Source organism: Quercus suber, unplaced genomic scaffold, assembly GCF_002906115.3.
Source record: "Quercus suber isolate HL8 unplaced genomic scaffold, Cork oak 2.0 scaffold_628, whole genome shotgun sequence".
Lineage (NCBI taxonomy): Eukaryota > Viridiplantae > Streptophyta > Magnoliopsida > Fagales > Fagaceae > Quercus > Quercus suber.
The window spans coordinates 70,832-95,367 of NW_027070070.1; the positions used below are offsets into that span (position 1 = coordinate 70,832).

At 33.0% G+C, this 24,536-nt stretch overlaps 1 protein-coding gene and 1 pseudogene across 2 annotated transcripts; one reads left to right on the forward strand and one right to left on the reverse strand.

Annotated features, from left to right (window-relative positions):
* Positions 1-584: 584 nt before the first annotated feature.
* LOC136064120 ((-)-germacrene D synthase-like) lies at positions 585-3,145 on the reverse strand (annotated as a pseudogene).
* Positions 3,146-7,183: 4,038 nt separating this feature from the next.
* On the forward strand, positions 7,184-19,767 carry LOC112020650 (SPX domain-containing membrane protein At4g22990). Of its 2 annotated transcripts, XM_065765448.1 has the most exons (12): positions 7,184-7,408; positions 8,120-8,265; positions 8,389-8,464; positions 10,174-10,294; positions 10,865-11,176; positions 11,385-11,498; positions 12,435-12,889; positions 14,235-14,536; positions 16,412-16,596; positions 17,510-17,700; positions 18,662-18,795; positions 19,303-19,767. In XM_065765448.1, the coding sequence occupies exons 3-12, from the start codon at positions 8,412-8,414 to the stop codon at positions 19,539-19,541; spliced, it is 2,106 nt and encodes a 701-aa protein (XP_065621520.1). In that variant the 5' UTR covers positions 7,184-7,408; positions 8,120-8,265; positions 8,389-8,411; the 3' UTR covers positions 19,542-19,767. The 2 variants fall into 2 exon arrangements, with proteins under 2 accessions (XP_065621520.1, XP_023908970.2); XM_024053202.2 differs by lacking the exon at positions 8,120-8,265.
* Positions 19,768-24,536: the final 4,769 nt, after the last annotated feature.

Genomic DNA, 24,536 nt, shown 5'->3' on the forward strand with positions numbered 1-24,536 from the left:
AAAAAAAAAAAAAAAAAAAAAAACATTACTTCACGTAAAAATTACTCATTCTTATCCCAAAATTTCTATGGTTTTTTTTTTTAATTATTATTATTTTTAAATTCTTTAAAGCATTCCAAAATTTTGTTATCCAAATTTTATACCGTTATCACAAATCCCCCCTCCATCCACACTAACATATACCATATTTCTTTTGTTTAAATCTCAATTTTTTTTACTTATCACAATTCTTATCCTAATTCATAAATTCAAATGTTTCATTGAGTTTTAACTTCTTACAGTTCTCTATCTCATTTTTAAACAGTATTCCACATTATCTTAACTCTTTCTTATATATATATATATATATACTTGGTTATCTATATGTCACTTTTAAACATTAGTATAATACTAAACCAGAAAAACAAATAAATAAAAAGAGTATTAATTATTGCACATGCAAAACACGTATGATGAGTCTAATATATATATAAAAGAAAGATACTTATAATTATTTTTATAATAATTAAGTATGATAGTTTATCACCACTTTATTTAATAACAAACCAACTCATGATTCTGCCCATATATTGGGATCAACATATTCAAATTGGTACTGAGCCAACAAGCAATGAAGTAACACCCAGTATCAGCACTTCTCCATTATGTGTGTATGCATCTTCATCCTTGTAAAGCAGATCCATTACTTGTGAGAAATTGAGAATTCGTGTGAGAGAGGCATTGGCACTTGGATAGGTCTAAGGCACCCTTGGTTTATATCCTTCCATGCATTCTCGATTTGCTTTTGAAATTCGTTATGTACCTCTTCTTTTGAGACACCATGTTGCTTCATGTAGCAATCAATGCTTGAGACAAAATGCTCTCTCTTTTGCTCAAACTGCAACAAATAAATTCAGAAATACATAAATATCATTCACTATAGGCCTACAATTGAGTTGCGGTGATGGACTAATCTCTTATGTACCTCTTGGGAGACAATGTCATCCATTAGCTAGCCTGCTTATGGTTGATGCTGCTTTAACAATCTTAGGCTCCTGGGAGACCCATTCGAAGGCCTCTTGTGTTACTATATCTCCCACGCCGGCAAAAGATATGGTTATAACTGTAGGGTAGCCACTAGATTTTAAAGCATTACTCATATACTCATCCATTGTGGGTATATATCCTTCGTTAAATCACTTGGCTTCAACAAAATAGGCTTGAACAAGTTTTTTCATCTGTTTCCATCAAAGCATAAAATATTGTGACTATAAAATTCAACTTTAATGAAAAAAGTGGGATAGGCTTAAGCGAATTATTATTATTATTATTATTATTATTAGTGAAAGTTCAAATGTATTAATTAATAGTATTACAAAATATTGTGACTAGAAAATTCAAATATTATGAAATAAAAGGGGACGTGTTTAAGTGAATTAATTATTATTGTTATTTTTTGTGAAAGTTTAAGTGAATTAGCTATTAGTATTATACCGCATTTGTTGCAAAGTAAACAAGGTATGATCTTCCTTCCTTGACATCTCATCCTCAATTTCTTCATAAACATCCAGGAGTGCTTTATAACACAACTTCATGTACTCAGGGATCTGGTCTACACAGTTGATATCCCACCTAAAAATTAAATATTTCAATTAAGAGTACAATATTGATTTAAAGCCCATAAATTTGAAAACATGCTAGGTCATATGCCTACACTATAAACCTTTTAATCGCGTCTGTGAAGAGTTCAAGTTCTTCATAAGTACCATATGCATCATATATGTCATCTATGGTTGATGCCATACAAATTATTTTGGTTAGTATCTTCCTAGCAATTGAGTATTGAGGTTCAAAGTACACCCCCAAAATCCAGAAGTAGCACTTCACCACTCTATCTCGTGCAAAAGATAGTTTATTTGCAAAATCCAAATCTTTCCACCACCTAAGGTACAAATTCAACACAAACTGTCATTTAAAATCATGTCTTGTACAAGTTTTACACCAAGATAGAGCGATATAATTAAAAACATACCTTGAGATATGACTAAGTTCCTTTTGGTGTTGTTTTTATAATATGTTAAAATCTAGCTTTGCAAATTTTAGTAGAACTTCATTATGTGAAGCATTTTCGTGGTAGGTAGAGAAGTAATGCCTTGCCTCTACCCTTTGCAAGCACTTTCGAATAGGTTGCTTTAAGGCACGATTTACTTGTGTTACAAGAGTAGGGTTTAAATTAGTCACCACTGATTTAAGGTAAGTAGTAGTAAACTTAAGTGCTTCATCAAGTATATCTTCTCCACACACCCTCATATGCGTAGCTTCATACAAGTGTAACATTCCCTGCACATCATGAATAAGCGATTCCTTGAAGTTCCCCTTGTTGTCTTTGAATTTGTGTGAAGCTATCTGCTTCACCAACCAATACATTACATGAGCCAAATATGAGAATGCAACTAGCTTATATTTCATTTTTTTTTTTGTTTTTGGGATAAGTGCTAGCTTTAAGTTTCCTAAAATAATATACACAAATAAATAGTGCAATCTAATAATAAATAATAGATCAAAAAAAGAGGACTTACCACTTGGAATGTTATAACCTTGTTGTCTTAGTAATCGAAAACGAAGAGCAATAGTGTAAAGACTACCATTGTCTTCCTGACCAACCTCATTATGATGATCTTTGTAAATTTGTTGTAATATTTCGTCAATTTCACTTTCAAAATGGTACGACATGCCCAAGCGTTGGATTGCATCAATAACTCCAACTTTTGTGAAGGTTTATTCTTTGGATCCCATTAGCAAGCTTCCCCACTTCTTCCTTCAACCTCTGAACTTGCTCCAAGTTGTCATTGGTTTCCTACAAAAGCAAATTGAAGTAAACAATTAACACATTGTGGCACAAATTTATGTGATTTAAAGATGATGCAGTTCAAGACCATGACATTTGAATACAAATTGGAAAGAATCAATATTTTACATTAGAATAATAAAGTTACATAGTCTGACACGTCGGTAAAAGAAGTATTTTATCTACGTACCATCGGAGTCATTAGCATAAGAGAGGAAGTTGTCTCCCCATAAGCTAGGACTATAATTCACCAAGGGACGTTTTTATTAGAATTTGGATTCTGGTTTGGGCAGGGACTGCGGAAACTTGAAGAGACATTTTCGAAGGTGCGAGAACTTAGTGTAGAAATGGTGCAACTGGTTTAAGACTTTTTGTATGCTGCTTGTTCTTCAAGGACTAGCGTGAGTGAGATAGCTTATGTGTTAATTAGGTATATATTTATAGATTCTTGGATGGGTGGGGGATCATAAAGAGAATTATTATGTTCACAATATTTTTATAATATTTCACAACAAATCATAAAAAATAAGTGATTATTGGTTATAATTTAAATTTATAACTTAAATACTTTTTTTTTGGCCCACCTATAACCACCAATAAAAACCTACCACTTAATATTGGTTAATAAAAGTGTTGTGAAAATATTGTGGACATAGCATTTCTCATAGATGAAAGACAAGATTGAAAATAAAATTAATCAAAATATATATATATATATATATATATATATATATATATTTGAGTGAATAATCTAAATAATATTAATTGAGATTATTAATAACAAAATATATAAAAATTTATATAGAATGTATTCATACAAAAATCTAATATATATAAATGTAAATTTAATTTATTTTTCATATCCGAGTTTAGTTTATTTCATTCAGAAGATTTGTAAAATATACCTCAATAGAAGTTGGTTAGAATTTGAATTCAAATCATTACTATAACTAGGTTTCTCTCCATAACAATCCAATCAAGAAATTAATTTGAAACATCCTTCTCAAAAAAAAAAAAAAAAAAAAAAAATTTGAATACATAGAATAAACATGTTATTTGATTTTTTTTAGAAAGAGTTTCAATTTATGACGTCTATTTCTGATAATAACTCTTTATTTATCAGATTCAAGATACTAATTAATTTTGGTATAGAAGGAGGTTGAACTCCAAATATTTTACCAGTTGAGTTAATTACAACCCACATAATTTGATTCCTTAAATTAGATTTGAAATTGTGATTAAGTAGATAACATAATAATGAGTGCGTTTTTGTCTTTCATTTATCATGAATCCATGATTATGTGGACGAAAGTGAAACTTCTCTAAAAGAAAGGCAGTCGGCCAGTGCAAGTTTGTTCGTGCCTGGAGCGAAACCACCAATTAAAGTTTTAGATTGAGAACATGTGGCAAGTAAAAAAACAAAAAGTGTTTTGAGTTTAATTTTTTAGTGGGTCATACTCATTTATTTTGTTTGCAAAGAGGCAAAATAGCGTTAGGAATCTATGGACCAGAGTGTTATTTTATTTTATTTTATTTTTATTATTTTTAATTCTTCCTAATCTATGACATCTGTTCTTGATAATAGCTCTTTATCATCAAACTGAGATACTAATTAATTTTTGGTGTAGAAGGAGATTGAACTCCAAATATTTTACCAGTTAAGTTAATTACAATCCACATAATTTGATTCCTTAAATTAGAGTTTGAAATTGTGATTAAGTAGCTAGATAAACATAATAATGAGTACGTCTGTCTTTCACTTATCATGATTATGTGGGATGAAAGTGAAACTTCTCTAAAAGAAAGGCAGTGGCCAGTGCAAATTTGTCGTGCCCGGAAGTCTCATGTATGGTGAAAAAAAAAGTGGTTGGTCCCATAATAAAAAAAAAAAAAAAAAAAAAGTAGTTGGTCCATGTAAAAGTGATTGTCTACTATTCACAATTAATCACTTCATCAAGTTGTGAAAAGAATTGTAGTAAAATTTATGTCTCTAAACTTATTGTTTTAAAAAACTAATGCTCTCTGTCTTTAAACTTTCTTTCTCATTGGCTTCTCAAAAATAAAAAATTTCTTTCACATTCAATAAGTGTAGACTTCATGGACACTAGATATTTTACTACTATTAGCATGACATATTGTAAATGGTGCATAATAAAAGTAATGGTACTCTAATCACAACCTTTTATCTTAGAAAGTTTTTTTAAAAAGTTGTCTCTAGCATTGCTCTTTCAAATTGAGTATTCTTTGCATATAGGATAAATTACACCAATACTCCTTTGCATTATTGTCAAAATTGCGATCTAAATCGTAAGATCGTACGATTTTACGATCCCAACTCACCAAAATATTTAGAATCGCACAAAGATCGTAAAAATTGTAAAATCGCATGTAGGATTGTGTAGGATTGTATAGGATCATATGGGATCCTACCGATCCTACCAAAACGTAATTTTTTTTTTTTTCATCTTTATAAGTTGTAATTTGTAATCTCAAGACTAAGACATTGTACTTCATAAATGTATCAACTAAGTGGTGGGACTCATATGGAGATGACTTTGTTGAATTGAAAATTTTTGCTATAAGAATATTAAGCTTAACATATAGCTCTTCGGGTTGTGAAAGTAATTGGAGTACATTTGGAATAGTAAGACTAAATGACTTTGGTATATTATCCCTCATTTGAGAATTCTTTATTAAAATTGGTACAACTTTAAATACACTCAAAAGGAGAAAATTGTTTAAACCAAAAAAAAAAAAGGAAAAAAAAAGAATGAGTTGGTATTTGTTATGTAAAACTTGAAGATAAAAGAGAAAATACATAAACCATCAAGTGCAAAAGAATAAATTGGTTTGAAGAACTTGTCTTCGGATGATGAGTGGTTACCAAAGGGTGTCGACCAGAAGATGATGGTACAGATTTTGATAAAGATAATGAAGTAACAATTCTAATGCGCCTTCCTTTATAGATTTAAAAATAAATAAATAAAAGTTACATGTGTATAGTGTGAATGTGTGATCACTATTGTATCATTTGGTTGTCAATGTTAGGTGACGATATGAGGGTTCAAGAGCTGCTGCTGAAGGAAAAAGTGTGCTAGTATTTTGGTACTTGGTTGGTTTCTAATTAAACATTCACTGAACTTTTTAAATACACTGCGTTAAAACTTAAATATATTTGTTTCATTAGTATAAATGTAGCGATGTAGGACATGCAAACTACATCATATGATCAAAATCTTTATTTTTTTTATGGAAGATTCATAATTTACGTGATTATTTAATATACAAAGTCACTATCAATGTGTTTTTTTATTCAAATTTGAAAATAGGTAGGATCTTACGATCTACGATCAGATCCTATGATCTACGAGCTTACCTACCTCTTGCGATCCTACATAGGATCCCAATTTTGACAACTTTGCTCCTTAGGTTTCACAAAATGACACTCTAAATTCATGCTATCTCACATCATAATTACTGCTCATAAAATATTCTGTTTTTAAAAAAGATTCCTACTACTCTTTGTTTGATTTTTTTTTTTTTTTCATTTATACAAAAGGTAAAGGTGTCTTTTCATTTATTGTTTAGGTATATCTTTTAGAAAATAGAATAGTCCATTAAAAAAGTCAATAGTATGAGCTTATTTGTTGTATTTACTATTTATACAAAATTCAAGGGGAATGGCATTTCCTATACATGTTTTTCGGAGGTATAAATTAGAAGAATGACATGTGTAAAATCTAAAGGAAATTGGTGTAATTTACCTTTTGCATATTTATATTTTATAGATGCCATACTTCCCAATAAGAAAATTATTAGGTATATCCGGAGTATCATAAATGCGTACTTTTCACTCTCACATTAATGATGTGTCTCACTATGAATTTAATTAATGGGACTCACCATTCATATGAGAGGAAGTACACATTTATATTACTATAAGAGCACTCATTTATAGTATTATAAGAGGACTCAATTCAATAATTTTCCAAATTCTTATATATCTTCCTATACATATATATAGTGTATTGTACATTCTAATTGCTAACATGTTTCTTTAATATAAAGTGTGCAAACACGAACACCGAACTCTAGAAATAGCCAAAACTGACGCAACTATTCTTACACTCAATTTCACAATTTAAGCTGTGAAATTGGACATGACATTGGTCATGTGTTTAGATTTACTATTATTCAATTCCATTTCGCATGGGAAACAGACTTGATGAAAAAACAAAGATTCTCTTGACGGTAGGATTTGTTGCGTCATGCGTGTAACATATTATACAATGCAAACGCTGGACGTGTCAATGATTCCATACCTATATACCCGTTCTCGTGATTTGTTTTTTCCAACCATTTCAACTAGTTTCGCGCGAGTTACTGTTTTCTTTCTCTCACTCACACACACACACACACACACACACACACACACTATCTCTCTCTGTCTCTCTGAGTGCTTAGCAAAGTTAGCGTACCAAATCCAAAAGTTCAGTCTTTGAGACACATATTGGTCTTAGTCACTACTTAAAAAATGATCAACATGTAGAAGGAGAAGTGGGTTTTCCACCTCTGGATTTTGTTAGTGATTCTACTCTCTCTTATAAGCAAATTATTTCTGGGTTTTTGTCTTTTAAGCATTCTTAGAGCTTATTGTGGTTCTTTTTTCAGCATTGTTAAGGTTAAGGTTTCGTTTTCAATTTGGTTGTGTTGTTGATATCTGGGTGTGTGCTTTATGTAAGCTTCATATTTCACTTATCATTTTTTTTCATTTCCTTAAATAAAAATTAGAAAATAAGATAAAATAAAGTTTTATTTTTTATTTTTTATGAGAAGATAAAATAAAGTTAATAACTAATACAGAGTTTTTTATTTTATTTTTATGTCTCTGAATCTCACACACTCATAAAATGAGCAGTCGAAGGAGCATTTTTATATCATGTGCATTCTTAACTTAGTGAATACCAAAAATAAAGAAATGTGAGAGAAAGTCAAAGGAATTTTGAGAATTATAGTGAAGAGAAAAGAAGATACAATAAAATACAAGAAAGAAAAAGTTTTTTTTATTTTTTATTTTTTATTTTTATATATAGGAAAAAGATATAGATTCAAAAGATTTGATTTGATTAGTAGCTTCATTTGGATTATTTATATTTTAAAGTTTTTCCTTTGTTGTTGTTGTTGTGGTTTTTTTTTTTTTTTGGTTCCCCTTATTGTATTCACTTTCTATATGTACACACTAATTATCAATTAATCTGTATGTATTCACTTTCTATATATGGTTTTGAACAGAAATCCAGTCCATTATATTAGAAATATTAGTGATAAAGAGTACGCAGAAAGAATATGCTTATTGGTAGCAATCCCAATTGATGTGTATCAGTGAGTAAGGCAAGCAAATCATTAGCATTTAAGTGGAAAGGAAATACACATTGCAGGTTTCCATTTACTACTTTGACATAAATATATTCGGCTTCACCCTTGAGAAACGTGTCCATAAAATTGTGTTGCATAATTTTTAAGTCATCAGTGTCTTTTGTGTTGATTATGCTCTATTACAGCTTATTAATCCTTTTCCTGGGAGATGGTTGCCTTTGGAAAGAAGCTGAGAGAGTCACAAATTCAAGAATGGCAGGGGTATGTTTTAATTACTTTCAGCCAATGTTTAAGGTCTAAATGCTATTTGCTAAGAATTAGGTTTTGGTCGTGCCTTGTGTTGGACAAATGAGTGAATTCCAGTAGGCAATACATTTTGTTTGGCTGTAGTCCATTGCCTTGCTGAATATGTTTTCTTTTTAACAGAACTGCTACCTTAGTTTTCATACTTGCTCTATTCATGATTTTGATTTATTGACAAGTTTGTTTTACATTTGTTCAAGTTTCTTTGTAAATTTTTTTATTGCCTAATTCTTTTTCGTTTCCCAGTCATATTATGTCGCAGTTGATATATTTCTTATAAATTTTGGACTATATCTTATTTTATAGGATATTATATATTCTGTGATAACCAGCTTTTCTTTCACTAGACTGAGTAAATGCAATGTAAATCAGATAATAAATACGTTGGTGGAGCCAGAAAGTTTCCCCAAAGGGGCCCAAGTTTTATATGAGAATTGTTATGGCTAATAACCTGTCTAAACATCATTTGGCTAGAAGAGGCAGGTCACAAGTTTGATTCGTTATGCATATGTATGTAATGTAGTGCACTAGTGTGACATTGATAAGCATTACATATGTACATATAGTGGATTTAATTTTAGAGAATGATAAGTCACATTAATGGCATAATATTGGTTATAATGAAGTATATAATCTTAAAAGATCTTATTATTTTTGAATGAGTTTGAGAAGAAAAAAAAAAATCAGGTAAAAAGTGGTTATAGTGTCTAAGAGGACCATCTTTGAATTATGAGGAACAAACAAAAATGGTTTAGCATGAAAAGATAAAGGGGGTGTGTAAAAATCAAGGGTGGGGGGGATGATAAAAATCTCAGCACTAGGGAGCAATTGATAAAGCCAGAAGTCCCATGAGTGCTCAGTACCCCTCCCGCATGCCATTGATAATGCCTGCTTAGCTTGGCAAATAATATTATAAACCAACAAACAAAGGTAAAGATAAAATCCATACAGACAAGCTTGGATTTCTAAGATATAGATTGTCAATTGGGCTTTGTTAAAGTTGCAAGACTAGAAATTCATTTGATGTGGGTGGGCGATTGTCTGGGAGTAAAAAAAAAAAAAAAAAAAAATTAATTTTTAGAGCAAGATAGAAGGGCCTTGAAACAAGATGATTATGAACCTCTAATGGCGGTCCTATCCCGCTAATTGGAAACATTTCCAAGATATGTCATATTCTATGTTAATCTTGAGATTTTTTTCGAAAGAGGAAGTTGTTTCCACTACTTATATTTAGTGTTAATATGTGGAACACATGTATTTGAAGCAATTAATGTTTGTTGCCTGCTTTTAAAGAAAATATTATTTTGCTCCATGAAAAGTGGAGGAACAATTCCCTTTGTTGACTTGACTTGACTAGGTAATTCTTAGTTTCTGGTATTCTAAATTGTTCAATTGAGTGTCATACTTCACGTGATTCTTGATATATAATACAAAAAGAAGGTTGGAAATGAAATGGTTATTTGAATGAACCCAATGCTTCAGAACTGCTTTAAAATCCAGTATAATGAAGACATTCATGTGCATCAATTTCTATGACCATTAGCAAATTGTTATGTCACTTGTTACATGTAAATAATTATTCCACAAATGAATCCTTTTTCCCCTATCTCCATGATATTATTTGAATCTTATCAAGTTTTCTTATAATTTGATTCAATTCTATTCAGATACTACATTAATTATAAATTAATGAAGAAAAAAGTCAAGCGATACACAGAACAAATTGAGGTTGGAACACAAAATCACCATTTTGTTCTGAAGGACTTCTCAAGACTGCTAGATTATCAGGTAAATTTTACCTTGCATGAATTATGAATAGCACCCCATTTACATGAATGCTGCAAAGTGAGGTTCAAAAATCCATGAGCAGATGCAGGGTCACACTTAAATAGGGAATAATTTAAGTTATGTTTTTCACTTTGTGCCATACAGTTGATCTCAATTTGTGGTCTTCTAAAGTACAATTCATGCATTTGTTTTAAACTGACTTAATTTTACTACTATTAGAGGCTGAGATTTCAGTGTATCCCATCAGCAACATGTTCTTTGGGTTAGCATACTTGACTAAAAATTTTATCTCGATTCTATGATTTTGAATATAAAGAATATTTGCATAGTTTTCCTAAGAAAGTTCATGCTAATATATTGTGTAGTTGTGAATTATGATGATGAATGGGCTTGTAGATGCTTTGCATAATTTGTGTGTGCGTGCGCTCCCGTGAGAGAGAGAGAGAGAGAGGGAACTTCTCTTTTTAACAAAGACAATCCATAAAGATTCATGGATAATGCGGGTCCTATACTCATTTGTTAAAACTGATTACCAAATTTATGTCATCTTTGATTGTTTTTGGATTTCAGATCGAAAAAATTGTCCTGTTCCTGCTGGAAAAACAAGGACTGCTTGCTACCAGGTTATCCAATCTTGGAGAGCAGCACCATGCTCTTATACAACAGTCAGATGGATCAAGAATATCTGAATTGCAAGAAGCATATAGAGCAGTTGGACAAGAACTTTTGAGGCTTCTCTTTTTTGTTGAGATGAATGCTATTGGTATACGTAAGATATTGAAAAAGTTTGATAAGAGGTTTGGCTGTAAGTTCACTGACTACTATGTCAAAACTCGTGCAAATCATCCTTACTCCCAGTTGCGACAAGTTTTTAAGCATGTGGTAAGTTGACCAATTTAAAATAAATGTTGTTATTTTTAGTACAATATCTTAATTTTGAATAATGCCCTGGAAATTTTTTCTTGGTCTCCTTCATAGTTTTGGCTTTGAGTTCTTTTCATGTTTGTTAATAGCTCTTTTAAGGCATAGATTAATTTCTACTGTCTCTATGTGTGAATGGAAGCATTATCAGCTAGTAAATGAATTGCAGGGTTTCGGCGCTGTTGTTGGAGCCATATCTCACAATCTCGCAGACCTTCAAGACCTTCAAAACAATCAGGGGAACTATATTTCAATATACGATCAACCTGCTTTTTCCCACCCGGTTTTCTCTCATCTCCATTCAAGATTATATGCAGTGTTACTATGTTTGTCTTTTGCAATGTCATGGTTTATTTTCTGAAGTGTTTATGAAGTTTCTGTTGAAATTCAGAAGGCATGTGCTTGCTGGATATAATTCCTTTTCATTGCTGGGATGTCTTACATCTTTAAAAAGTACTAATTTTAAAATAATTTCAAGATGGCTGCAACTGCAAATCTAAGCGTTTGACTGAATTTATAGAAGAGAAATCTTTTCTAAGAGTTAATTATTTAAGCAAGACACTAATCAACATATAGAGTTACTCAGGACTGCCTGCTCTAGGTCCATTTATTCCAAAAGTTTAAACTAACAGGGTATAGTGAATTTAATCACTTAACCATTACTCTAATTGGGGTTTAAAAAGCATAATCATTTTTCGTGTTTTCTATGCATGTTTTAGTCTTGCAAAGAAGTGGGTAGGTGAAAAGGAGTGATTCCAAATCCACTTTCCATAACTTGAAACCTTCTTGGGAGGTTAGACTTCATTTGATATTTTTGTGATAGGAGCTAAAGTCCAATCATTTTCTCCCAAATCCTTATATACCCAAATATCTTAATAAATCTAGAAGGAGAAGTTAATATGGAAAGAAAAAAAACCCGACTCAAGTTGATGATGTGATCGCATGTCTACATAACTCAATAAAAATTTAGATTATGCAACGCATTTAAAATTGAAACAGCCAACATTAGAAGTTTTTCTATATAAAAAGGTGAAGTAAAAATATGAAGTATTTAGTATTGAAACTTTAGAGGTATTGTTGTATGTTTCAAACTTTGTTAGGTATTCAACTTGATTTTTCACCACAAAACATTGTTTGTGGATGCAGTCATATTATTTTAACATATTCTGAAAAATGACTACAACATATGATGCTTGTTGCCTTTTTACTGGTTTTGCAGGATCCTGTCATTGATTCTATTAAATCAGCTGTAGACAGGTTATCAAACTCAACAAATTTCCTTCACTTCTTGGGAAGACACGCATTTATTATGGAGGAGGAATTACCAACTCCATCTGAAGATGAGTGTTTTGAACAAAGATATCATTTTATGTCACTTCTCTTGAACTTGGCAAACACATTTCTGTACATGGTCAACACATACATTATAGTCCCAACAGCAGATGACTACTCCTTGAGCCTTGGAGCTGCAGCAACTGTCTGTGGTGTTGTGATTGGGTCTATGGCTGTTGCTCAGTTGTTTTCTTCCGTTTACTTTAGTGCATGGTCTAATAGATCATACTTGAGACCACTTGTGTTTAGTAGCATCGTCCTTTTAGTGGGAAATACATTATATGCACTGGCTTATGATCTTAATTCAATATCCGTTCTTCTGATCGGTCGCCTATTCTGTGGGTAAGCAATTTTTTTATTACTCTCATTACTTGAGTAGTGAAACTTACATTTGATTAATAAGTAAGTTAATTGTTGTTGCATGTCATACTCAATGTTAGTAAAAAGTTTGCTTTTACAAGTGGTTTACGCGTATTCTTTATTCTTTCATGTGTATAATTGAAAAAGAAAACTTGAATTTCAACAGGATTTATATTTTCTGGACTTGAGTGCGTACATGACCAAAACCTCATTCAAACTAATATATATAAGTAATCAAGTTTGAAAAGAATACATTTTATTGGATCAAAATAAGGTAGATTTTTCTAGGGGTAACAATGAAGATGAATAAGGGTGCCAGTGGCGGAGCCACACATAAGGGTGGGGGGGGGCCAAGGCCCCCCCAAAATTTTAAAAAATGATTTTATAGCATTTATATTATTTACATTTTAAAAGATGTAACATGTAAAAATTGAAATTGACCCCCACAAATTTTGAGTCATTTCAACGGTGCTCTTAAAAGAAAGAGAAATTATACTAAAATCATATAATTTAAGAGGTTTAACAAATTAAACTATGTAAAAAATGATAAATTTTTGTACATGTCTAATAGAAGAAATACATGACCTTTGTATATACTCATTAAAATTTAAAAGATGATAAATTCTCTTAGTAAATTAATTTATATGCGAGTGTGCATGTGTAGAAGTTTGTCTTAACTAATATATTAACATCACAACTTGGCCCCCCCAACCCAAAATTTCTAGCTCCGCCCCTGAAGGGCGCTTTTGGGCTCCACAGGAGATGAACATATGTTGTTAAGTTCTAAATATTGGAGCCTCTATACATTACAAAATTCAAACCCTTAAATTTATTTCATCCTTTAGTATCACAAACTGTAGAGAATATGATTCCTTAATTGCAAATACAACTAGTTAAAATCAGGTTGTGGTTCTTGTTCTACCTCTTGTTCCTTATTTTCACATTTTTATCATATGAAAAGAAAGTAACAGATATCATACTCCTTAGCAAATTAATGTGGTACACTTTGAAGGTATTTAGATCTTGAGCAGACTTTCAAGTGATAGTGGGATGACAAGTTGCCTAGAAATACCATATTGTTGATATTGGAACTTCGTATAACAATGCTGCTTTCTTGCTATTTATTACTGCTGCTTCTGGGGTTATAACACAAAATCGCTGTCCCAAATTTTTGTGTCACTCCGAAGTTTTAATTAAAGTAGTTTGAATAGTTTATACATGCATCTTGGTGCTTATTATCATGGATACTACTTCTTTCTTGTCCTTTTCAAAAGCATGCACTTTGGTTTCATTTTATTAACCAATGGGGTCATGCTATACATTTCAGGTTAGGTTCTGCAAGAGCTATTAACCGGCGCTATATCAGCGATTGTGTACCATTGAAATTGCGAATGCAGGCTTCTGCAGCTTTTGTTAGCGCAAGTGCGCTTGGAATGGCGTGTGGTCCTGCTCTTGCTTGTTTACTTCAGACAAAATTTAAGATTTACAAACTCACCTTCAATGAAGAAACTTTACCTGGTTGGCTTATGGCTCTTGCATGGCTTGTCTACTTATTGTGGTTATGGATTTCATTTAGAGAGCCCCATTTTGAAACTAAAGAAAATCTTGTGCCGAATGAAGCTAATGCGGGTACGTCAACAAGATTGTTCATTTTGGCTAATTATAATGGTTTTCTATTTCTTTCTTGATCATAACAACTCAGTATATACCTAGTACTTTTCTTAACCTACAGTCTCCCTTATCTCTTGAATTACTAGTGATGAACCTTTCTGCCTTTATCATACACTCTGTCACTTTAGTATCATTTGAACAACAGCCAATTATAATTATACATTCCCTCCATCCCACTTGATATTATTTGGTATGAAATTAACATGATTATTAATAAATAAAAGGTTAGATATAGAGTTTTTCTAAAATGTGCATTACTTTATCTTAGAGGTGGCATGATTTTTAATAAGAAATCTTGTTTGCTTTTTATCAAAAGGTAAGGGGAATATAGGAAATTGAAGAATTATGAATTTTCACTAGAAAGTAGACACATATTTTAGGAATTCCTTGAAAATAAAGTAAGACATTTTGATTGGAAAGAAAGGAGTGTAAAATTTCTACGCTTTTTTGTTCCATCTACCTAACAGTACACAAAGTTTGACATGGGCTTGGGTAGTCGAATTCGATTCTGGCATGATTGTTGGCATGGGGATCAACTTTTGAAGTTGATGTTTCCTACATTGTTTGAAACTTCCGTGCATAAGAACGCTTGAGTGGCATCATTATTGGAGGGATGGGAGGAGGAGTTGGCGTGTGGAATTCATGAGAAACTTTAATGATTGGGAGATTGATCGGGTGGCTTCATTTTTCCTTCTATTAGAATCCCATATTCCCATTAAGGGGGAGAATGAGATGGAAGTTAAAGAGTTATGGGGATTTCACTATGCGATCTTTTTATGAGACATTACAGGATTCATCTTCTATGTATTTACCTTGGAAAGCCATGTGGAGGGTCAAGGCTCCTTGAAGAGTTTCTTTTTTTGTATGGACAGCGGCTTGGGGGAATATTCTCACTTGTGAGAACCTAGTCAAAAAGGATTACTCATTAGTGAGTCTGTGTTTAATGCATTGTTGTAGTGGAGAGACTGTGGAGCACCTTTTGTTACATTGTAGTGTAGTTTTTGGGTTGTGGAGTTTCATATTCAAGTTGTTTGGGATTTAGTAGGTTTTACTAGATTAAGTTTTTGATTTATTATAAGGGTGGCGGAGTAGGGGACCTAATATCTGGAATCTCATTCCTTCATGCTTGATATGGACTATATGGAGGGAAAGAAATCAACATACTTTTGAGGATGTGGAATGCATGTCAACTCAATTGCAAGCATCATTCATTAGCACTTTCTATGAGTGGTCCTTTGTATTGGGTCTCACAGATAGTAACTCTATTCAATCCTTCATAAAGTCAATTCACATGTAGATATTTTCTGAATTGTAATTATTTAGGCTACTTTTTTTTTCCACCAAGGAGTCTCTTTTCAATAAAATTATTCTTATCAATCCAAAAAAAAAAGGCTTGGTGCATGAGTTCTATTCATCAAGTGCACTCATGTCCTTTAGATGGCAGTCCCTCATGTTTAGTACAAGTTGATTCTGGAAGGGATCAACTAACTGCCTATTGTGTTCTGATCCACTTTGTTTACTTTCGATCTCTATAGTCCTACAATGAACCTTTTCAAGGCAAAGCATCATATCATCTGGCTCAGTTAACAACTTAACATCAACTGTGTAACAAAATCTTAAATGAATTTGGTTTTAATGCTCTCCCTGCATCAGGGGAGGTGGGGGGAAAGCTATCCCATAATAGTAGGGTTGGGCCCAGCTGCTTGAAAATAACATCTATAAGAGTCGATTTGCTTCATATCACTAAGTACTTAAATTTTGTTAGTAATAAGTAAAAAAAATTATATGTTTACAGGCATGATTTTTTTCTATGAATTTTTTTGTCTTGTCTAGGACAATTAGCAAATGTTACTGTAGAGAATGGTTATACACAACCATTGCTAATGAAAATAGAAGCTAAGCAACAAGATGAAGATGAAGACCAGGAACGCGATGATGCTGAAGAAGATTCTCAGGAAATTCACAAACCTGTCACTTCAATTGTGGTGGCATGTAGATTACTTACACCATCAGTCAAGGTTTAGAGTTCATACCAAATTTCATTTACATATTAAATAATATATGTTTTTAGTTGATGCCATTTCTGCCAACAGCAATTAAGAAAGTTGATTTTATGCATCTAAACCCTGATGCGAAATTTCCTTTACATCTTTCAAACCCTGATTTCTATATATATTTTCACCCTGTAGAATTCCATATCTGTGCAAAGTATATGCCATCCAAAAAGATTTATGAGCAGTGAGAACTCAATTTCTATGTTGTGGTAGAAGTCATACCTATTTAATTTTTACATGTGAGAGGTAAAATCAAAGAATTGTTAATTTCTTATATAAAGAAAATAATATGATATGTTTTCCTGGTCTATTAATAGATAATCTTTCACCTTTTATTACTTTAAAAAGCTACTTGTTATGATTGCATCAAAATTCATGCACTAATATTTTGGAAACAATATAAGTACTACCCATAATTGAAGTTCTGATCATTCCATCAAGGGGAGGAGAGTTATATCACATTAAGCATTTTCTCGATGCCTCAACTTTGTTGGGGCACCAAAAGATTTGGAAATCCCTAGAAAATAATGGAAATAAGTATAAAACATTGGTAATAAGAGATCGTAAAGTTTGTCTTTAGTGTTACACTTCAGTCATTTTCACTTCGTGGGGAAATTAATTCATCCAGGTTTATCGAAGTTTAAAGGACAAACTTGTTTTTGTCATTCTAAGTTTTAGCTTTGCTGATTTTTGGACAGATAAGTGAAAAGTGGAGCCTCCAATCTTTTTTCACTAAAGTTTTTTTGCATCTTTCTTCTGTACCTTTCCTCAAATTTTCATGCTTATTGGTAGCAAATCTGTGTCATGTCATTTTGGTTTATTTCTCTCATCTGAGGTATATTAGCACTAAACTTTAATATGATCTCTTCCTTGCCAGGTTCAACTGTTTGTGTATTTCATGCTCAAATATGCCATGGAGATTGTACTTGCTGAATCAAGTGTCATCACTGGATATTATTTTATTTGGCCAATCAGCAAAGTGGCAATCTTTCTCGCATGTCTTGGTCTAACAGTGCTTCCAGTAAACGTCATTGTTGGAAAATATATGACCAACATCTTTGAAGAAAGGTATACCTTTAAGCCTTGCAGTAGTTCCTCACTTGGAAGCCTTGATTTTTTGATTCCATTCCAATTTATCTACCTCCCCACGTCACATCTTTGTACTGTATTTGTCATCCAATAATTGTGCCTTAGATTGTAATTCACAATCATGTGCCGCTTAAATGAATAGTGGATTCCAATGAAAGCAACCATTTCTGTATTACAGAAAATCCTATTGCTTAAAATCATAAATAAACACACAAACACAACCCCCACCACCCCCCCAAAAAAAAAAAATGGAAGATCACGGCAAGGACTTCAAAACCTCGTTGCTTTGATATTGTAAGGTAACATTAGACCGTAGCATTACCTTTTGCTACTAGAAATTTTTTATTGGCAAATGTCAGTGAGACACTTATTTATCTACAGAAAAAAGGTAAGACACTTACAGCATCAAGGTTTGTAATCTAATAAGCAATGAAATTCTAAGATTATAAATTTATTTACTTAAGGAATTGGATTTGATTTCACCTTCTCTTGGAAAATAAAAGAAAGTGAAAAAAGAACAGAAATTCTGTATCCTATTGTCACTACCCAAGTACACATCTTGCCTTCAAGGATTTCTTTGTGATTGAATGGTCCTAAATTGAGTAATTTAGGGTGCTGAAATATATGAAATATAACTAAGGGTTGTCATCGATCCTAATTTTTCAGGACCGACTAGTAAGAAAATTTGATGATTTTATGAATTTTCAGCCAACCCCAAGTATGTCTTCAATGCTCTTTAGAGCATAATTCTTACGGTTTTCTCATTTCATATGATGAGAAATTCTAGTCTTCTGCTTATGATTTAAATATATTGTATCCAAATAATATCAGCTCCATATTTATGGTCTAGATTAGTTTATCTTTTTTAACAGCTGATACATATTTCTTCATTCTTCTTTTTTCCCTTCCCCTATCTCTTTTCTGGTTGACCTGATTGTAGGCAAGTTCTACTGGCATCTGAAATTATGGTGTGTATTGGAATCCTCCTAAGCTTCCACATGTTCAACCCTTACTCTGTCCCTCAATATGTCGGCTCCGCCCTAATCACATTTGTGTCAGCTGAAGTCCTTGAAGGTAACTATTGCTCTTTACATATTTAGAAAACATAAGTTAGTTGTGCAAGGACTATTTGCTTGTATGTTTTGTTTACACTTTGCATTATAAGATACAAATCACCCTTATTGTGTAGCCAGAACCCTGCTTATCTGGAAAATCTATTTATGGACATAAAATTTTGGCCTGAAGGCTGAAGTTACTCATTGACTAAATTAATCACTTGTAGTTCTGTGAGGGAAAAGAATTAAGTGGGTTGGATTAGGTCTGAGTCACACTGCCCAAATGAGATTTAAATCAAAGCTGATCCCTTGCCCTTGATATGATATCATAAGCAGCAGTTATTTGTATTGATCAAATTTTGGGGTGGATGTTTCCTTGTTTTGCTAATAATGTTAGATCCCATTTACTGGGGGCATTCTTTCCTGGACTATAGCTTGGTAATTGTGACATAAATTGCATCTTTCGTTAGAGGATGCTTTTGCAGTTTGCACATGATTTGGAATCTCATTTGATTGACCAATCCAGGTGTGAACTTATCGCTCCTATCTCGTTGTATGTCATCAAGGCTTTCCCGAGGGACGTACAATGGTGGATTGCTTTCCACGGAAGCAGGGACACTGGCTCGTGTAGTTGCAGATGGTACGATAACACTGTCTGGTTATTTGGGTGAGAGTAAACTATTGAATTCCACCTTACTTCCTGCACTCCTGATCTGTGTCTCATCCATCATTGCCACCTGCTGCAACTATAACTCTCTTTACTAATACCCTTTCCCTCTAACATGTACGCATATTGTATAGTAGAGTTGAACTTGCTCACTGATCAATGGTGTACAATGCTCTATATTGTCGGTGTTCAGCAAATATCTATATGCAGCTGATAATGGAAGCTTTGAATCTATCATGTTATGTTTCCCATGGATGTGTTTCCATTTGTTTAGGACCCATTAAAGGATGAAAGAATAGGCTGATCATCTATCCCTTCTCTTCTTCTTCTTGTTTGCTTTTTCCCTTTCTTTATGCAGCTACTTGTCTATGCCAGAACTATTATATTTCTTCTATTATGGACCTAGCTGATCATAAAAGTGCACAAGCATTTCAGCATTTACCAGAAAATTCATCATCTTGAGCAGCTGGTACAGGGGTGGTGCAGCCCTTGCTATAGCTCTTGGAGCTGATAATTGTAACCTCTCTTTTGCTAGTATATAATCGTATTTTCAATCAAAAAGGGAACTGGGCATGGTGGGAGGGTGAAAACAGCACGATTATCCTTCTGCCTAACAGGGTGAACGTGGCTTGGTTTTTAAACAACATGAGCTTTGTTCGTCAACCACCAAGCTATATTTAAGCAATAATTTGATGTCTGGTTTTGCTAAAAAATGAGAATGAACAAAGGTACAGCTCAATGATGCTCGCTAATGCTCCTTATATGTTGATGACCATTTTGGGAATATCCTACAAGCTCGCACAAGGCAAAGCCCAATGGGCCATTATCTCTACTCATATCATTCTAATACATGGTCCAAGCTCATATATTCTCAATGGAGAATTGAAGGATTGTGGTTTAGAGGGCATATAATGGACTTATTTGGGCTTATTCATGAACTTGGGCTTCACATAGTGAGCTTGAGCACTTGAATAAGCTAAAGGACCATGAGTTGGCCACAAGCACAAAAATAAAAACCGATTAGAGCTAATGTATTTGCCATAAAAGTCAAAATCGTTAGCCTAAGCTAAAACAAATAGGTTGGCTGCATCTAAGGAGTTTTGAGTTTTGACCACATCTCACAAACTTAGCAAGTTTCTAAGGGGGTTGTCTCCCTTCAACAAAGTTCAAAATGTGGGATTGGTCAAAGGTTTGCCCAAAATAATCATTAAAGCAGCTGATCCTATTATCCAACTAAGAATAAAACTCAAGGTTTCTATATATGTTTTCTAAAAATCCAACAAGCAAAAGCCTTAGTTCTTAACTTCTTATGGAGAGATGGATAATAAAAGTTTTCTTAATCCATTATAAATCCTAATGAGTGAGGCAAGAATGGATCAACTTCCCTCCATTAATTCTATCTAATTCTCACTCATATTCACTACTCTGATTTGGAGTATATACAACATCTTAAATAAATAGTGTTTGTGAGTGTGGTGGCACACAGAGTCATTTCTCTCTCCTTAATCACATCCCTCAATCTCCCCACTTTGTTATGTAGCATTTTGAGGGAATTATTTGTATAATTTATTCAATACTTAATAGAAATTCCCTTTGTCCTTATTATGAGCTTAACCTTGCTGGGTACATTTTTTTACACCTAATATTATTTAAATAACACATATTTATTTCTTTTCAAATGTCACAAACAAATTATTGGGCATACCTAAATATTTTTTGACTATCATTATGCTAGCCCACAACCGTTCTCCTTTCTATCACAAAATTGGGTTACGAATGCAAAATACTATAGGACCTAATATTTTTTCGTAAAGCCCAAATTATTTATTGAGCAAGATAAAATCTAATCCTTTCTAAAGCCCAAGAATTTTATACTTAGCAAATATTCGAAAAAACCCATGATTCAAATTCATGGCAATACTATTTTTCCAATGGGATTCAACTCCATGATCAAAGCTCATGATTCAAACCCATGGCAAATTATTCGTCAAAAAGCCCAATTCCCACTAGCAATATCAAAAGCTCAATCTTCATTGGCAAGATCAAAAACCCAGTTCCCACTGGCAATATCAAAAGCCCAATTTTCATTGGCAATATCAAAAGTTCAGTTTTCGCTGGCAATATCGAAAGCCCAATTTACGTTGGCACTATTTTATCAAAAAGCCCAAGATTATTAATGCTTGGCAAAGAAAAAATATCATGGTATAATTATTGCTTAAATATTACTATGGCAAAAACCATGGCAATCTTCTTATAAAAGCTCATAGGGAGTTATCTTGAAGATTATGTTCTCATATTATAAACTCATGAAACGCATGGTCATCATTTGCATCACAACATCCATAATATATACCTTCAACGCTCATGGTAAATATTCAATCCCACAAGCTTATCATTTAAATTATGATGCGATTATTAGAAACCATGAACATTATTTACGATATGGAATTCATCGTAGTAAATGTTATTTACAAAGGTATTTTGAAACTTGTCCTATTATTTCAAACATTACAACTAATTACCCAAAGGCCCATTGCAAGTACCTATGAAAACCCAAAAAATATTTACTAATAAAAAAGTCCACGAGAAATGAAAACTCATGGCAACATGTGTTGTTGATGTCCATTTTGTAGGATGCACACAACCCAGCCCAGAGGAACCAGCCCATGTGAGCAAGTCCAATCCAAAAGACCCCAGCAAAAGGTAGATGATTGAAAGTGGACAACCAGCCCTTGTTCATCACTGACCAAGGTACAGTTGGAGGCCCTTACAAGAGAGCCAAGTCTTTGAGGATGAACTAAGGTCTGTCCTATCAGCTTTTTGTCACCCTCTACTTGACATGAACAGTACCCGAGGGTTGTGATATCAGCTGAAGTCTAAAAGGTGATGGAACTCCATCATCTTCCTCAAGACTGTATCTCCAGCGAAACCCTTGAAGTGGACTTAGAGTTTGACACTTGGCTTGGGGTGTTGAATCCTACTTCTTGGAGTCCAAATTTTAGTTGCAACATTAGGATTCGTTTTTTATACTTGCCTTAATCCCATTGGTTAAACTTAGCTCCAGAAATCCTAACATTTAATGTAAAACACTCCAAAATCCCATCATGTGTCATATATTACTTAAAGAAGCAAGGCAGCCCCAAAAGCAAATCTCCTACTTCTGGCTAAATCCTAAGATGATTAACCCTGATTCCTTGCCTCTGATCAGTCCTATGTTTTTTGGATTCTTGTTAATTAATGTTTCATTAAAACTCCATTATAAAAACATAAACACCTTAGCCCACAAACACACAACTACTCCCTTTGAAACTTTTTAATTGGTTGGTCATTTTGCTTATAATTCAACTCTCCTTAAGCTTACAACCCATTCCCCTTAACCCACACTCACCTAGCCTCAGACATTCCTTTCCTCTCTTGCATAATCACAGCCCATAAATGCCTCTCAATTAGTCATAAACAGCTCATTACTAGCCTTAACCTTAGCATTAATTCCATCGCACTCACTCAAAACAACCCACATTACCCCATTCATGCCTTATGTACTCATACTCCCCAAAATCTTAGTTTAATACTTGCTGCACTGAGCTAGGATCTCTCTCTCCCTTCAAACCATGCCAATTAATCCCTTTCTTCTTCCCATGGAACCTTTAATTTTTACTTTTTGTTTTACTATTGAAGGATATAATGTATTTGTAACAATAGAATTCTTCCCTCACATTGACATAATGATGGCTGAAAGTACAATAAATTCACCCTTACTGCTGGAGAATTTATCTTTTTGGACTTAAGTGTAATTTCATCCTTACCGCTAGAGAATTTATTTCCCTTGTACTATCAGAATAGGATCACTAACGTATTAATTAAGTATTGTAAAGTATTTTTATTGGGCTTTTGTTGCTGTTTTGTCAAGTGAAGCATTTGTTTCTTGCTTGGATAGGCTTGTCATCACACCGAAAGCCTTTGGGTACCATCTTAAGAGCCCATAGTTGAGTTTCGGCTTGACTTCCCAACATTTTATTCAGAGGCATCAATTTCTCCCTCAACAAACCTCTTGCATGATATTATTTGCTATGCACCACTAGCCTAGATGGGATACTATAGTGAGTTGTGGGCTTGACCCCCTTTTATTTTGAACTTGGGTTGATTGGGCCTTTATTTATTAGCCCTTCTAAAAATCGACTCAAACACTATGTAACAACTATACTATAATTTCTAGTTTTTTCTAGAATCTTACCTAAATTAGATGGCTTCTTTGCTTTAACTAAAAATTAAAAGGGATAGAAGAAAAAAGGAATATTGAAACTTTTAATTTGATAAGGACTTTACCGTTAACAAATTAGTACTCTAAACATTGGAGTTTGAACAATCTCAACTATTAAATTTTGAATTGATAGTTGAAAATATGAAATATTGATCATTGTCTTACTTATCAAAAATAAATTCAATTACTGTTTGATTTTTTTTTTTAATTAAACTGAAGCCTCAAATTGATTTTCTCCTAGATTTCAAATGACAGCATCCTTTCTGATACCTAATGTTTGCGGTTCAAACCTCTCCTCTCCTCTCCCCCATTATATATCTACTTAGTTGTGGGGAGTGGGGTTGAGATTCTCTCCTGCTTCGAAAAATCAAAAGGTTGGTGTTTCTCTACAAGATGGTAACCGAAGTGTTAAAATTCAATTACTTGTTTAGTCCTTCACCAAACTTACCATTGAGGTCTTGCAATTGAAAGTCTGTGGTAGCATTGAATATGACAAAATGATAATAATACTCTACTGTAATATAATCATGGTGACAATCTAAACTTTCAATATAACATTCCCTTCAATGTGGAATATCAATTTCATATTATTTGGAGAAAAAACTAACATTCTTGAGCAAATAATTATCCCAACTATCTTCTCTCAACGTTCTGACTTCAGATAAGTGCTTTTATAATTGAAATTTTTATTAAAAGATATAATTTTTTTTATTTATTTTTAACTCTATGAAAAAACTTTCTTTACTATATATGTCATTCTTACTTAGGGGTGTCCATGGGTCGATTAGGGTAAGATTGAGCCTAACCCGCAACGACTCAATGACATCAAGTT

Excerpts from the sequence above, each read along its gene's own strand:
- LOC112020650 (XM_065765448.1), top strand. The coding sequence starts at position 8,412 with ATGGTTGCCTTTGGAAAGAAGCTGAGAGAGTCACAAATTCAAGAATGG. Across the intron at positions 8,465-10,173 it reads CAAATTCAAGAATGGCAGGG|ATACTACATTAATTATAAAT; the intron begins GTATGTTTTAAT and ends AATTCTATTCAG. Across the intron at positions 12,890-14,234 it reads ATCGGTCGCCTATTCTGTGG|GTTAGGTTCTGCAAGAGCTA; the intron begins GTAAGCAATTTT and ends TATACATTTCAG.